Source organism: Solanum lycopersicum, chromosome 6, assembly GCF_036512215.1.
Source record: "Solanum lycopersicum chromosome 6, SLM_r2.1".
NCBI classification, from domain to species: domain Eukaryota; kingdom Viridiplantae; phylum Streptophyta; class Magnoliopsida; order Solanales; family Solanaceae; genus Solanum; species Solanum lycopersicum.
Window position 1 is genome coordinate 45,689,601 of NC_090805.1, and position 13,860 is coordinate 45,703,460.

The window sequence follows — 13,860 nt, forward strand, 5'->3', positions numbered from 1 at the left end:
AAATAAGTAACAGTCATCTCCCCAGGAGTTCCAGTTTAACAGTAACACGTATAGTTGCAACCCGAGTACAAAGGTGCTTTTGTTTGGGTTTTACTTGTCCAGAAAGGAGATCAGAGGTCATTATGTGTGGCAAGATGATCTTGTATTTGCATTACCTATTCTCCTCTTTGCTTTATCTTGGGCGTGATAGTTGAAAGTAGGTCGGCAAGTAGAAAGTCATAAGCTTGTCAGGTTTGGTAATAGGAAGCCATGCTGAGCAGGAAAGATCCACCATTATGGTATCTAAACCCAGTATTTCCTATGCAGAGTAAGAACCTTAAAGGTTGAATCATAGAGTATAACTCCGGGATCCACCTCAAATACCTAGGCAAGGGTCAGTCATAAAGATATCAATTTTAGTGGTAAAGAAAACAATATATAAACTTGGTGTTAAGTGGATGCCAAGGTTATTTACAAAGTATCTTATGGTTAAGGAAGAGAACATGACTGTAGAGGAATTACGTTTTGTTCCACAGCTTCAAATTTTTCTTTTGAGAATTGGTAATTGTATCAATAAGAAGTACCAAGAAGGTGCAAGCAAAAGTAATAGTGATCAAAACCAAAAGTATGTTCTTCTTAGAAGGATTTTATCACATCCACAGCTCCTCTTTTTCACTAGTAAAATCATTTACATAAAAAATAAAAGCAAAAGTAAACAGGTCATTTCTCTTCTGAATAGAACTTTCTTTGTCTTCAAAGCCCTTTATGTTTCAGCACTTCAAAAGCGCAGTTGTGTCCTTGGGCATGTACCATTTAAGTCCCACCATGTTGAAGAACAGTTCCTGTAACTAAACAGTGATGTTGCAGTGTAAAAACTATTGCTATGCTCTCTGAACTTACCCACACAAAAAACATCTGTAGCGCAATTGAGATCTCTGTTTTTGTTAGTTTTCCCATGTCAAGCATGGTTTATGGGACCCCAACAATGAGAAACACATCACCTTACATGGAGCATTAGTTTTCCGGATCAGTTTCCAAGGCCTAAATCGTGAAAGTTGTCCTGAAATCAAGCTACGATAGCAAGATATTCACTGTAAACACAACCCTACATTCAGTTTTCCAAATCATCCTGTTCTGGCACTGTGACAAACCTTGGAAATTCTCCAAAATCAATAGTAAATAGCAAGTCTATCCATTCCCCAGTCATTCAAGTTCCTTCTAAAGTTGAGGTTTCAACCATCGTTGCCTCTGTTGGACAACTATGGTTTACTGCCTAGTAATTGCTCATTAAGGTGTTAATCTAACGGCCATCTTGCCTGCGACACATCATTCATAAAAAGTTGCTCATTTAGGAAACATGAAAGAGATCAGTGAATGGATTGGTAAGGGTCTTAATCAAGGGAATAATGTTATTGTAAGACTGTTCTGGTGCTTGGTAGAGTGCAGAGATAAGAAGTAAGAGATGGAAGAATAGGAGGAACGAAAAAGAAACATAAGACTGAAGATTCATACATATTTGATATTTATTTGTATAATCCAGTCATCTGCTTAAACACATGAGGATTCATGACTTCTAAAAACACAAAAAGGTACTTATGATGTATTGATTAAAAAAAAAAAAGAGAACAAAACAAAAGATGCATATGATATAAGGTAAACTTTAATCAAAGCCAAGTCGGAATTGTTTCTATCTGACAACTTTATGGGCTGTTGACTGAGACATAGTGAGTGATTTTCAATATTGCTTGCCATCCAGCTAACAAACAACATGGCAATGGTTGCTTTTGAATTTCACCCTCCCTTAAAATATTTTTCAAACGTTTGTTTCCATCCCATCAAGTTGGCCCGTATAAGTCATGTTTTTTCCTTAATATGTCAAATGTTTCAATTGGAACTCTTTTAGTTTCATTTTGCATGGAGGAAAGGATTTTTCAGTTCGAGCCATTTGAATTTATGACTTGGCTAGGATATTGTTGTTGATTTTGTACTAGCTTATCGTACTAATCATTTGTCTAATAACTGCCTTAGGATTCTGAGAATGACCACATTTACCATTCTGAGCTCTTCACCCTCACAAAGAAGATGGCTAGAGCAGATCCACAGAAACTGTCCTTTACTGTGCCAATCTTTGAGCCACATCCTCCACAGTACTACATTCGTGCTGTTTCTGACTCGTGGCTACAAGCAGAAGCTTTGTACACAATAACTTTCCACAACCTTGCGCTTCCAGAGGTTGTTTTATTAACTTATATTTATCTCTATTTTGTTGAATATCTGCAATATGTCCCAAAGTTTGAATTTTGGGTGTTGGTTTTCTCTGACATGAATGAATGATTATTCAGACCCAAACATCCCACACTGAGCTTCTAGATTTGAAACCCCTTCCTGTGACTGCACTCGGCAATGGAACTTTTGAGGCCTTGTATAAATTTTCACACTTCAATCCTATACAAACACAGGTGGATATCTCATTTTCTTGTTTCCTTAAATTCGATTAATTGTCTAGTCAATATCAGCAATAGCTTAAATATAATCAATTTTGGCAGGCTTTTCATGTGCTGTATCACACGGACAGAAATATCCTTTTAGGAGCTCCGACTGGAAGTGGGAAGACAATATCAGCTGAGCTTGCTATGCTCCATTTATTCAATACACAGCCCGATATGAAGGTACGTTGTTGCAATTAGTTTTGCTAAATGCTTCCACATGCATAATCACTTGTTTTCATCAGTTTTTATGTGTCAATATAATGAGGAGTGGTCTCTGATCCCTTATTTTCTTTTGGTGCATCCATGTAGTTCCTCGGTGTATAGATGATTGGGTGTCTTTCGGAGAGAATAATATGCTATAGATCTTTTTCTTTTGGAATACACCACTTGGATACAACCATGTTAGCCTTGTTATTATTAATGAAATACTTTACCTGATGATAATAAACACTTTATAAAACTTACCTTCTAAGTCTTGGTAGCACATTCTTATCAAACAAGACACCAGATGCGAGCCTCCATTTAATCCACTATCAACTGTTTCCTTGGATTCTTGACCCAAGGTACTTAAAACTTCCTCTCTTAGGGATGACTTGAGTATCTATCCTCAGTTCCACATCTGCCTCGTGAGTTATGTCACTGAACTTGAATTCCAAGTACTTTGTCTTAGTCCTGCTCAACCTGATCCCTTCAGATCCCTTAGATTTTTTGTTGTCTCCAAACCTCTAGCCTATTTTTAACTCCGCCGCATGGCTCGCCAATCAATACTATGTCATCTGCAAATCACATACAGTGATACCTCCTCTTGAATATGCCACATCACTTCATCCATTTCCAAGGCAAAAAAGAACCGGTTAAGAGGATTTCTTGATAAAAGAAAAATCATTTGCCTGGTCAAAAAAAAATTGTTGCGAAACTATGTATTTAGTTGTCTATTCAAGACTCCCATCATTATGCTTGTATCTCAACTTCGTAATAGCTAATGATCTTTCAATGATTTTCTATATGCAGGTTATCTATATAGCACCTTTAAAGGCTATTGTTCGGGAGAGAATGACGGACTGGAGAAAACGTCTTGTTTCCCAACTTGGAAAGAAGATGGTGTGTGAAGTTTCTTTTGTTTGGGCAATATTATTATGCACTTACATGTGATATCACTACTAACTCAAATATCTTCTGCAGGTTGAAATGACTGGTGACTACACCCCGGATCTAATGGCTCTCTTGTCAGCAGACATCATAATCTCCACTCCTGAAAAGTGGGATGGTATTAGTCGCAATTGGCATAGTCGAAGCTATGTCACTAAGGTGCATTATCTCATTCGTTTTTATTCCTTTTTTTTTTAGCTATTGGTACTTAATATCAAAATTATATATGAACATTCTGTTCATGAATGCTCTCTTAACCACAATCAAATGTTCAAACCTACATCTATAGGTTGGGCTTATGATTTTGGATGAGATTCATTTACTTGGAGCTGATCGAGGACCCATACTTGAGGTACATAGCTGTCACTGAATGTCTCCCATTCTCTTCTCCCTTTCAATGGTCATTGGTTTATTGATTATATTGTAATCTCTTGATTATGTCTAATGCTAGATTTTTCTGGTTCTAGGTTATTGTCTCAAGGATGAGATATATATCTTCTCAAACAGAGCGGCCAGTTCGGTTTGTTGGCCTGTCAACAGCATTAGCAAATGCACAGTATGTGTTTCATTGTATCTATATTTCTTGCTTGTGTTGTGTGCAAAAATGCTAATTGGTTTTGTGTAGTTTTTTCTCTATAGATTGTTTTGGTACCACCTTTTATCTTGGTAACTTTTAAATGAAATTCTTACATTTGTCCTTGAAACCAGCAATTTGGCTGATTGGTTGGGTGTCGATGAAACTGGCCTCTTCAATTTCAAGCCAAGTGTGAGGCCTGTTCCTCTTGAAGTTCATATTCAGGCAAGTGAAGCAGTATATGAGCTACCCAAGTGCCATCATCATCGAAGCATACTGAAGTATATTTACCTATAGTAATCATGCTTTAATCTTGATTTATAAGTCGTTTCTTTTAACAGGGATATCCTGGAAAGTTTTACTGCCCGAGGATGAATAGTATGAACAAGCCCACATATGCTGCTATATGTACACATTCACCAACAAAACCAGTTCTAATCTTTGTCTCCTCTCGTCGCCAAACGAGGCTTACAGCACTGGACCTTATCCAGGTGAGGCAAAAATTCAAATTGTATCGATCAAAATATTTCTTTCGCATACTGATGGTAACTAATCTGTCATTTTTTTTCCTGATCTTGAAGTTTGCGGCTTCAGATGAGCACCCAAGGCAGTTCATAAGCATGCCAGAAGATTCACTTCAAATGGTTCTTTCTCAAGTCACAGACCAGAACTTGAAGCACACTTTACAATTTGGAATTGGATTACACCATGCCGGGCTGAATGATAAAGACAGATCATTGGTTGAGGAACTGTTTGCAAACAACAAGATCCAGGCAACTATGTCATCCTGAAATTTGTAGATCTGTAGGAGTAATAATATGATGAAATTGGAAATTACATTTGAGTCATTTTGGCTGCATCTTTTTAGGTGTTGGTTTGTACAAGTACGTTAGCATGGGGTGTAAACCTTCCTGCACATTTGGTTGTTATTAAGGTATGTCGTTTTATCCACCTTCAAGAATTAGGTCAAAGACTGGAATGTTATAATATCATCTCCCACTGGAAGGCACTCATACCATGGGCTAATTGTCATCTTTGTTTGTTACATCACACTTTTAATGTGTTACTGGATCATGTGATATTTTACTGGTTTAAGTTTGGTTTAATCCATTTTTTACCAACAAATTGAGTCCCTTAGATGTTATTATTTGTAACTAGAGTTTTGAAGATTATTTGAAGTTGCTAGATACCTTTTCCTTTTATTATTTATGTTTGGAAAATACTCCAAAAAAAATCGATCTTGCCCCCAAATCTTCTTCAAGCTAGCACTTCCCTTTCCTTGTCTTTAGAGTGGGGTCATTAAAACACAAGTGGTATCACTCTGGTTCATGCAAAATATTTTGGGTATTCTTTTTGTGAAGTTCTTCTATCTGTCATCTTGTTGCTGTAGGTAAATTATTAAGTTTTCCTTTCTCTCGAAGTAATAAATTAAATACATATATTTCTTCGCCTTGCATTCTTTCGATGAGTTTAATCTGCTCATCGTAACAAATACTGTGTCCTTCTTGATGACTGTCAAAATTCATCACCTCAGGATACGCACCATCTTTGCTGTTTAAAATATGTAGATCCTTCTGCAGGGAACAGAGTTTTATGATGGGAAAGCAAAAAGATATGTTGATTTCCCAATCACTGATATATTACAAATGATGGGTCGAGCTGGTCGTCCACAATATGATCAACATGGGAAAGCTGTTATTCTTGTTCATGAACCCAAGAAGAGCTTTTATAAAAAGGTTATCTATAATTCTTTTCTTTGAACATGACTGTACTGTTGCTTTTCCTTTACTTTGATTATCTAAGTAACTATTATATTCTATTTTATTATTCAACATTTATGCTTTCTTTTTGCAGTTTCTATATGAACCATTCCCAGTTGAAAGTAGCCTGAGAGAGCAACTTCATGACCACATCAACGCTGAGATTGTTACTGGAACAATCTCTCATAAAGAGGACGCTATGCATTATCTCACTTGGACCTACTTGTTTCGTAGATTGGTATGGTTTTGTGATCCTATGGCAGAGAATTTATTTTGTTGCTCCAAATTTATAGTCTTGCATTACCGATCAAGAAAAAATTTCAATCTTGCAGCAATGGCAATGCTAAGTTAGGAACCACCATCATTATATTAAGAGTGCTTGATGCATGTTTTTCTTTCAGCAAGTAATCATCAGTAATAAGTAGGTTACTTGGTTGCTGATTGATATGGGTTACTCATTTAAGGTAAATATATTAATATGAAATTTCTAAAGAAGATGTAGGTAACTAAGTTGTGTCTCCTACAGTGAAGAACATATAAATGGAAATCCAGTAAAGGAAATGAGTCCTTTATAATAAGGTAACACGGGAGATTTATGAGTTGATTAATTTAGCTTGCAAAAAGAAAAGTTAAGGGAGGCCACAATAGTGCAACCTTGTTCTGATTTTATCTTGCTTATGTTATCTTTTCCGGAAGTCTCAAATTTTATTTTCTAAGTAAGCATTACCAACATGTGACAACTGAAACTGGAAAAAGAAAGTGGTAGGTAAAGGGCTAATTTCAGTTGTACCATAGTGATCTTTATGGTAACATGATTTGTTTCAGATTGTGGTGGACTCCAAAATCTATATTATTGTAATCAACTAGCAGACAAAGGGAACACACTTCAGGCAGCAGCTAAAGTTGCACAAGAAAATATGTGTCTGTTTGATGTGCTTTTACAAGCTTACTGCTGCTAGATACCATCAAAGCATTTTCTATGAAAAAAGTTGGGAGAAAGTGAGGTCTACCCCACGTACCAAAGTCTTGTCAAAGTGCAAGTTGAAATAGCTCGTCAGCTTTAACCAGACCCTAAGGGATAGGAATAGCTAATCCACAAATTATGTGTAGTAATTATCTAACTTGATTGACCCTTGTTTATTTATGTAACATAAGATTATTTTAGATTCAAAATGAGAGAGCTGATTTAAAGCAATAACAATCAGCATTGAGTGGTAAAACAATGGTTTGCTTATGCTATTCATTGTATCCTTCCGCCCCAACAAATGTAGTGCCAACTGTAGGTGTTGATGTTGCATGTGTATTATTTTCCACCTTGTGGGAAAGAACAAAAGAAAAGTTACATTTCTGTGTACTGCCTGTATAGATGCCTTTTATATAGTGAATAATTGATCTATGGGTTAGTCACAATAGGGAATAATTGGTTATTCCGTGGTTCAAATGGAATTCTTGCCCTAGTGGCAAGGTCCCTCCACCTCCAGTCACTAATATGTGGTTCGGGACACTCAGAGGGAAAAGTAGGCGAGCACTGTTTCTCCTGGGAAGGGGAAGCATTGAGGTAAAGAAGGATGTTACCAATTTAAAAAAAAAAAAAAAGATAAAGGAGGAGATGATATGTCACCTAAATGAAAAGGATGAGAAGAAAGTCAATTTTCACCTCAATCTACTAATGTATTTCTGTGGATTGACAATGTCATCAAAGAAAATCTTATATGTTTGAAGAATTACCAAAAATAGTGTACTGTTCTTTCCCTGCTAGTTATTATGTTTATTAACCATAGAAGTTTTTGCAGATGGTTAACCCAGCTTACTATGGCCTAGAGCATGCAGAACCTGGGATTCTAAATTCTTATTTGTCTAGGTAAAATGAAAGCACTACATAGTCTTGAAATAGCTTTTCTTGTATATTTCTGTGTGTGCTCACATTATTTATGAACAGCTTGGTGCAAAGCACATTTGAGGATCTTGAAGACTCTGGATGCATCAAGGTTACCGAGGACAGTGTTGAACCACTGATGTTGGGCTCAATAGCATCTCAGTATTATCTGAAGTACACCACTGTATCAATGTTTGGCTCAAAAATAGGATCTGATACATCACTTGAGGTTTGTAGAACACCTAACATGGATGTCTAATCCTTATTTCTCTATTTCAATGTTTTTAAATTATATTTCTTGGCATTACTTCCTATTTATCTTTCACCCCAGGTTTTCCTACAAATACTGTCTGGTGCTTCTGAATATGATGAGCTCCCGGTGAGGCATAATGAGGTAATTTTTTTAGCTAGGCAATATATATATATATATATATATATATATATATATTTGAAGACAGTTGTTGCTGAACAATGGTTTGTTGGTTTTCAACTCTCTTAATTTCTTTACTTTTTTCCCTTAGTTGTATATTACTTGCTAGTTCTAACTAGTAAACCAATAACATTGATGTCCTGGCATTACACCAATTGTTGCAGACACTTCTGAATTATTGTCTGCAAATCTAAATTAGTATCGATAATTCCGCTAAGAAATTGCCTGGATTTTGAAACTATCAAACTATGCATCAACTACTTCTTTATTTGTATGTTGTACACATCATCTGCTTATTGATCACCTATTCCAGGAAAACTACAATGAAAAATTAGCTGAGAAAGTTCCATATGCTGTCGACCACAATCGCCTGGATGATCCTCATGTGAAAGCAAATCTGCTCTTTCAGGTATAGGTTATGGCTTTGTCTGCTAGGTTCTACTTAAAGTCAATATATCTTTCAGGGAACAACCGCAGCCTTCGTAACCTGGGGATGATGCCCCCTCCCCCCCTCTCTTTTATCCTTCTCCACTTAAATACCAAAATTTAGTTTGCATGGCGCAGAGCTTTAACACCCCAAGTCACAAGTCCCTCAAGTTTGCTTCCTGAACTAGGTCCTGGGGTTATAATATTTTTTGCTCTTCTACTCATCCCTTACACATCTCACTTTTGCAGGCTCATTTTTCCCAATCAGAGTTGCCAATCAGCGATTATGTCACAGACTTAAAGTCTGTGCTGGATCAAAGTATACGTGTTATCCAGGCTATGATAGATATTTGTGCCAACAGTGGATGGCTCTCAAGTACCATTACCTGTATGCATCTGTTGCAAATGGTCATGCAGGTCTTGCTACTGCTTCCAAAGCTTCCTTTATCTATTCACTGTAAAATGGACTACTATACTGCTTTTATCAACTCTTTTATACTTATTTCTATATTCCTATCATTTTCTTTTCTCATTTTGGGTTGCCAACATGTCCTTGTATGGAATACAAACTTGTTTTTTTTTCAAAAAAAGAAATAAAAGATTCACCTCGTAATGAGAGAGAGTAAAGAAAAACAACTATCAAATTCCAAATTGTTGAATATTATAATTTTTTTGGGTTCGTTTTATCATCAATTCTAACGTACAAAGAGATAAGAGTTGAGCTATGGTGCAACACAACATCACATATTCCCGTTATTTTTTCCCTGTACTTCCTGTTAAGAATAAATCTTATTCAGAGTAGCGTCCAGCTATCTAGATGTGATCTTTATGGATGTATAACATGTTTCTGTTTTGTTGCATTCTGCAAATTACTTGACCATGGAAAATATGTATATCACTATGTAGATGTTTGTTATCCAGCTTATCACTAACTCTTATATCTAGATGAAGTGAAAGTTCTGAAGTATCTGAACAAGAAAGAGCTTCTTTTCAACCTTCTTCTAGAAATTGTTTGTGGTTAGTATTATGCACCAAAATATGCTCCTTGACAAACTTTTCATAACCAACACACTTCATGCGATGTAGAAGTTGTCAGCCTAGTAATGACATATGGGAGTGAATGTTCGTCCTCCAAGTCCAATTTCAACAAGATAAATATCATAGAAATGAAGATATTAAGATGGATGTGCAGTTACAATATATAAATCAGCGTATTAAGATGAATGTATATTCCTACAAAATTTTGGATAGGATTATATAATGATAACACCAAACGAAGGGTGTAAGTAGCACATATGGAAATTAAATGAGAGGCTGCATGAAATGGTTTTGCTATGTCATGCTAAACCTCCATATGCACCAATATATAGATGTGTACCTATGAAAGGTGTGAATTGGATATATGGAAGGCCTAAAATAATGTTTTAGCAAAAAATACTGGCCCCGGCGAGGTTAAAGTGGCCCGTGACATTGGGAGGGCCATGTGACTGTTGTTTCAGATCTCGAGTCCTAGATGTGAAATCCTTGAAATTCAAGAATGGACTGGGACGACTGAAGATTCCTGAGTAAGGCTGTTTTGAACCAAGCTCCATCACAATTAGGTCAAAACCGCATATAATGGAGCTAACTCAAGTCATGGGCGCTTGGATATGTTAGAATAGGATTGTACATAGTATCATATATGGAAAAGGATTCTAGTGTAATATAAATATGGCTCAGTGCAGTAATTCAGTTCTTACATTAATTCAATATGATTTTTCCCATGATTTTACTTCTCCCAAATGGTATCAGAGCATGAGCCATCTCAATTGTCATTTCCAATGTTGGGCCTCTAATAAATTACCCAGGCACTGGCAGTTCATTCAGGATGTTAAACTTCGTATTCTATCGGGAAACCTTTAATATATTCTTTTTTTCTCTCTCTATTTATGACCATTCTCACTTCAAAGTCAAAGATTAGGAAATTCTCTTGATTTTGGATATTATGGCCTCCTAGAAAACTAGAAACGATTTAGCATAGCTCTCGCAACTATCGGCGAAGGAGAAAGTTGTCCGTAATTCATTGCCTATTTTGAGGCTACAACTGTTATGAAAATATCAGATGGGAGAAGGAGAACTAGTTCGGCAATTAGACTGATGTTCATCCCTAGGCATGAGGGGTGTGTAAAGAGTCCCTCATTGGTTGGTTGTCTGATTATGCAATCAAAGTTTTTCAGTGTTTGCGAGTATTTTATTCGGGTAAAGACTTTTTTGTCAACATAGGAATAAGTTTAAGATTTAGAGTATCTTTGTGATTTGAAAATCACTATTCTGTTTTCGAAGACAATTGTTCTAGTATTAAAACATAATTGGCCCGAATAGAGGTGAAAAGATGCAGATGATTTACACAGATCCAACTAGTTTTGGATTAATGCTAGTTGGTTGATTTGGTTGATCATTTAGAATATCTTTAAAATGATGGTTTTGAACAAGTTTTTGGTATTTTTACTAGATTTTACCCTTTATTATAAACTAGGTCATTAGCAACTGAACTTTGTCCTTGAGCATCATTTGATTATTCGTCTTTGTTTAATCTACAGGGCTTGTGGTTTGATAGAGACTCTCCTCTTTGGATGTTACCATGCATGACTGATGATCTACTCAACTCATTGCAAAAAAAAGGAATTGCTAGTATCCAGCAGCTGTTGGATTGCCCTTCAGAATCATTACGGGCTATCACTGGAAGTTCAGCTGCCTCGAAACTGTATCAGGTGTTCTAATTAGTTTTAGTAGTTGATTACGTTTTGGATAAATCATCTCTCCTGTCACTGCAATTTTTGTTGATGTATTGCATCCTAAGAATGTTTGTTTTGAACAAGCGTCAAACATCTATGAGTAGAACTTACTCCACATGGTTAGGAGGTTAGTGTGAACGGTTATGTTCTAATAAAGTTATTGCATAATGCATGTGTACCAGTATCTTACTATTTTTGTCGGCACTAAGCTATAAATCACATGTGGATTTCTTTGTAAATCAAGTTTGTATAATGATAAATGGGGAATATCGATAAGGACGAGCATATGGAGGGATATTCTTAAATTTATGATCATCTCTTCTAAAAGCTTAATCTATTAGAGAGTCACTTTTATTTACTTACGATTTCAACATGCTCCCATAATGTGGGCCTAATTATTTTTTATGGGTCGAACACGTTGATTTCCTTTTCTGATAATGGGTGACAGTGAGACTCGAACCCAAAACCTTTGTTTGCTCTGATGACATGTTAAGTTATATCTCATTTAAAAGCTTAAAGATGTTAGAGAGAGTGCATTTGTATTTGCTTAATTATATCTTCAACAGAATTGATTGTCTTCAGCAGAACCTTGTTGATGTAGCATTCCCGACTTCTTGTCCCAGCTTGACGTCGAAAGACCTATTTTTGTACATACTTTTTATGAGTTCTAAAATTTCCTTCCTTCCTCACACATCATTCCCGGGGTATTTATTCCATGTTTTTTGGGGCCTCCCATTTCCTCTCTTGAAGGATCTCTTGATTTTATGCTAGGGAGAGCTTGTAATGATGCTCTTTATCATTGTATGTGCTAATATTTATTGTCAAAAGCCACTTTTGTACTGTGCATGGTAAGTACATCTCTGCTTCTGGAACACGTATACTAATTGAGATCTGATTTGCGTAATTCTACTTTTTGGACAGGATATGCGGCATTTCCCTCGGATTCAAGTTCGACTTAAAATTCAGCCAAAGGAATCTAATGGTGGAAAGATTTTAACCTTGAACATTAGATTGGAAGATGCAAATACTCAGCGAAGAACAGCAAAAGCTTTTATCCCACGATATCCAAAGGTATTTTCATCTGCTAGTTTTGTAATCTGGAGCAAGTCAAACACTTGACATTTTGCTCTTTTCAGGTAAAAGATGAAGCTTGGTGGTTAGTCCTTTGTAATACTTCCGCAAGTGAACTGTATGCTCTGAAGAGAGTGTCTTTCTCTGGTCGTTTGCAGACACACATGGATTTGCCATCCACTCTGACCAATTTCCAGGTTGATATCTGATGATATTGTATATACATATACTTATTTGGTATTAAACTTAACCTGACATTTTTTTGTACACCAGTTAGCTGGTGTTTCCCCCTCTTCTAGATGAATCAGTGTCCCAGTAGCAGTCATTTTCTTTTTATGATGGTCTCTGAGAAATTAAACACCTACTCTCCCCCAGCACACACACACAAACAAACAAAATTAAATTAAAAATAGAAGTTAATAACAGATCAGCTTTTAGAAGATAGAGTATGACATATTTGTCTTCTTATCTTGGAGTCAAGATTCAGTCCTCCCAGCTACCCACCCACTCCAGGAAGGGGAAAAAAACATGTTTTCATTCTGTGCATGTAAAAGATGTTACACCTTCTATGTTGGGACTGAAAAGTTGAGATGTTTCTATTTCAGGGGATAAAGCTCATTCTAGTATCGGATTCTTACATTGGGTTTGAACAAGAACACTCTATTGAAGGATTGACTTAATCTGGAAGAAACTATACCAACTCCAGATTGTAATGCAATGCTCCCAAAATCAGGATTTGACTTTGTATAGCACAAAGGCTCACTTTTTCACAATCAGTTATAGAAGTTGTGTTACGGTCTACATTTGTAATGAGATATTGCTTTGTAATTTTCTTGAGTAATTGATCGGCATCCTTCATTTTTCTTTGTCATGTAGATCCAATTGTATATATGCATCAGGGTACTGTTGAAAGTCTTATACACACACCCTAATCAATATAGAGCTTTCCATTCAATGTCCAGCAATCATTCCTTCCTTTTTTTCTGTGTTACTGCCTAAAAGAATCGGAACGTAGTACACAAAACAAGTTCCCGGTCTAAATGGAGTATTAGATTTGTTGGACAGAGGTTTGGAACTCATTGCCACAATGATATATGTTATATTCTTGACAAACAAATATACGTCGAGTACTAATTTAACGTCATCTTTGTGCTGCATAATCACTTTTGCCATGGTTGCTGCAGAGTTTAAACAACAGAACGAGTTTTGCATAGCACAGTTACCACAGGACATGTCATTAGCATAAATTTGCTTGTTCATGTTAACTTTGCAGATTAGTGATTAAGACTGACGGTTAAATTCAACTTCACAATTGTTATCATCCTCCGACGT

General features: G+C 36.3%; 1 protein-coding gene across 1 annotated transcript in view; it reads left to right on the plus strand.

Annotated features, from left to right (window-relative positions):
• The window catches only part of LOC101260947 (DExH-box ATP-dependent RNA helicase DExH14), a 29,576-nt gene extending 16,093 nt beyond the window's left edge, over positions 1-13,483 (plus strand). The window contains exons 28-49 of the mRNA XM_004241556.4: positions 2,008-2,211; positions 2,322-2,438; positions 2,526-2,648; positions 3,480-3,569; positions 3,651-3,776; positions 3,907-3,969; positions 4,085-4,173; positions 4,326-4,416; positions 4,533-4,682; positions 4,773-4,964; positions 5,060-5,125; positions 5,772-5,927; positions 6,046-6,189; positions 7,745-7,812; positions 7,891-8,056; positions 8,159-8,221; positions 8,571-8,666; positions 8,933-9,100; positions 11,263-11,433; positions 12,379-12,528; positions 12,594-12,725; positions 13,134-13,483. Coding sequence (XP_004241604.1) covers positions 2,008-2,211; positions 2,322-2,438; positions 2,526-2,648; positions 3,480-3,569; positions 3,651-3,776; positions 3,907-3,969; positions 4,085-4,173; positions 4,326-4,416; positions 4,533-4,682; positions 4,773-4,964; positions 5,060-5,125; positions 5,772-5,927; positions 6,046-6,189; positions 7,745-7,812; positions 7,891-8,056; positions 8,159-8,221; positions 8,571-8,666; positions 8,933-9,100; positions 11,263-11,433; positions 12,379-12,528; positions 12,594-12,725; positions 13,134-13,208 — 2,700 coding nt within the window. The 3' untranslated portion in view covers positions 13,209-13,483. The remainder of the gene's footprint in view (positions 1-2,007; positions 2,212-2,321; positions 2,439-2,525; positions 2,649-3,479; positions 3,570-3,650; positions 3,777-3,906; positions 3,970-4,084; positions 4,174-4,325; positions 4,417-4,532; positions 4,683-4,772; positions 4,965-5,059; positions 5,126-5,771; positions 5,928-6,045; positions 6,190-7,744; positions 7,813-7,890; positions 8,057-8,158; positions 8,222-8,570; positions 8,667-8,932; positions 9,101-11,262; positions 11,434-12,378; positions 12,529-12,593; positions 12,726-13,133) is intronic.
• Positions 13,484-13,860: the final 377 nt, after the last annotated feature.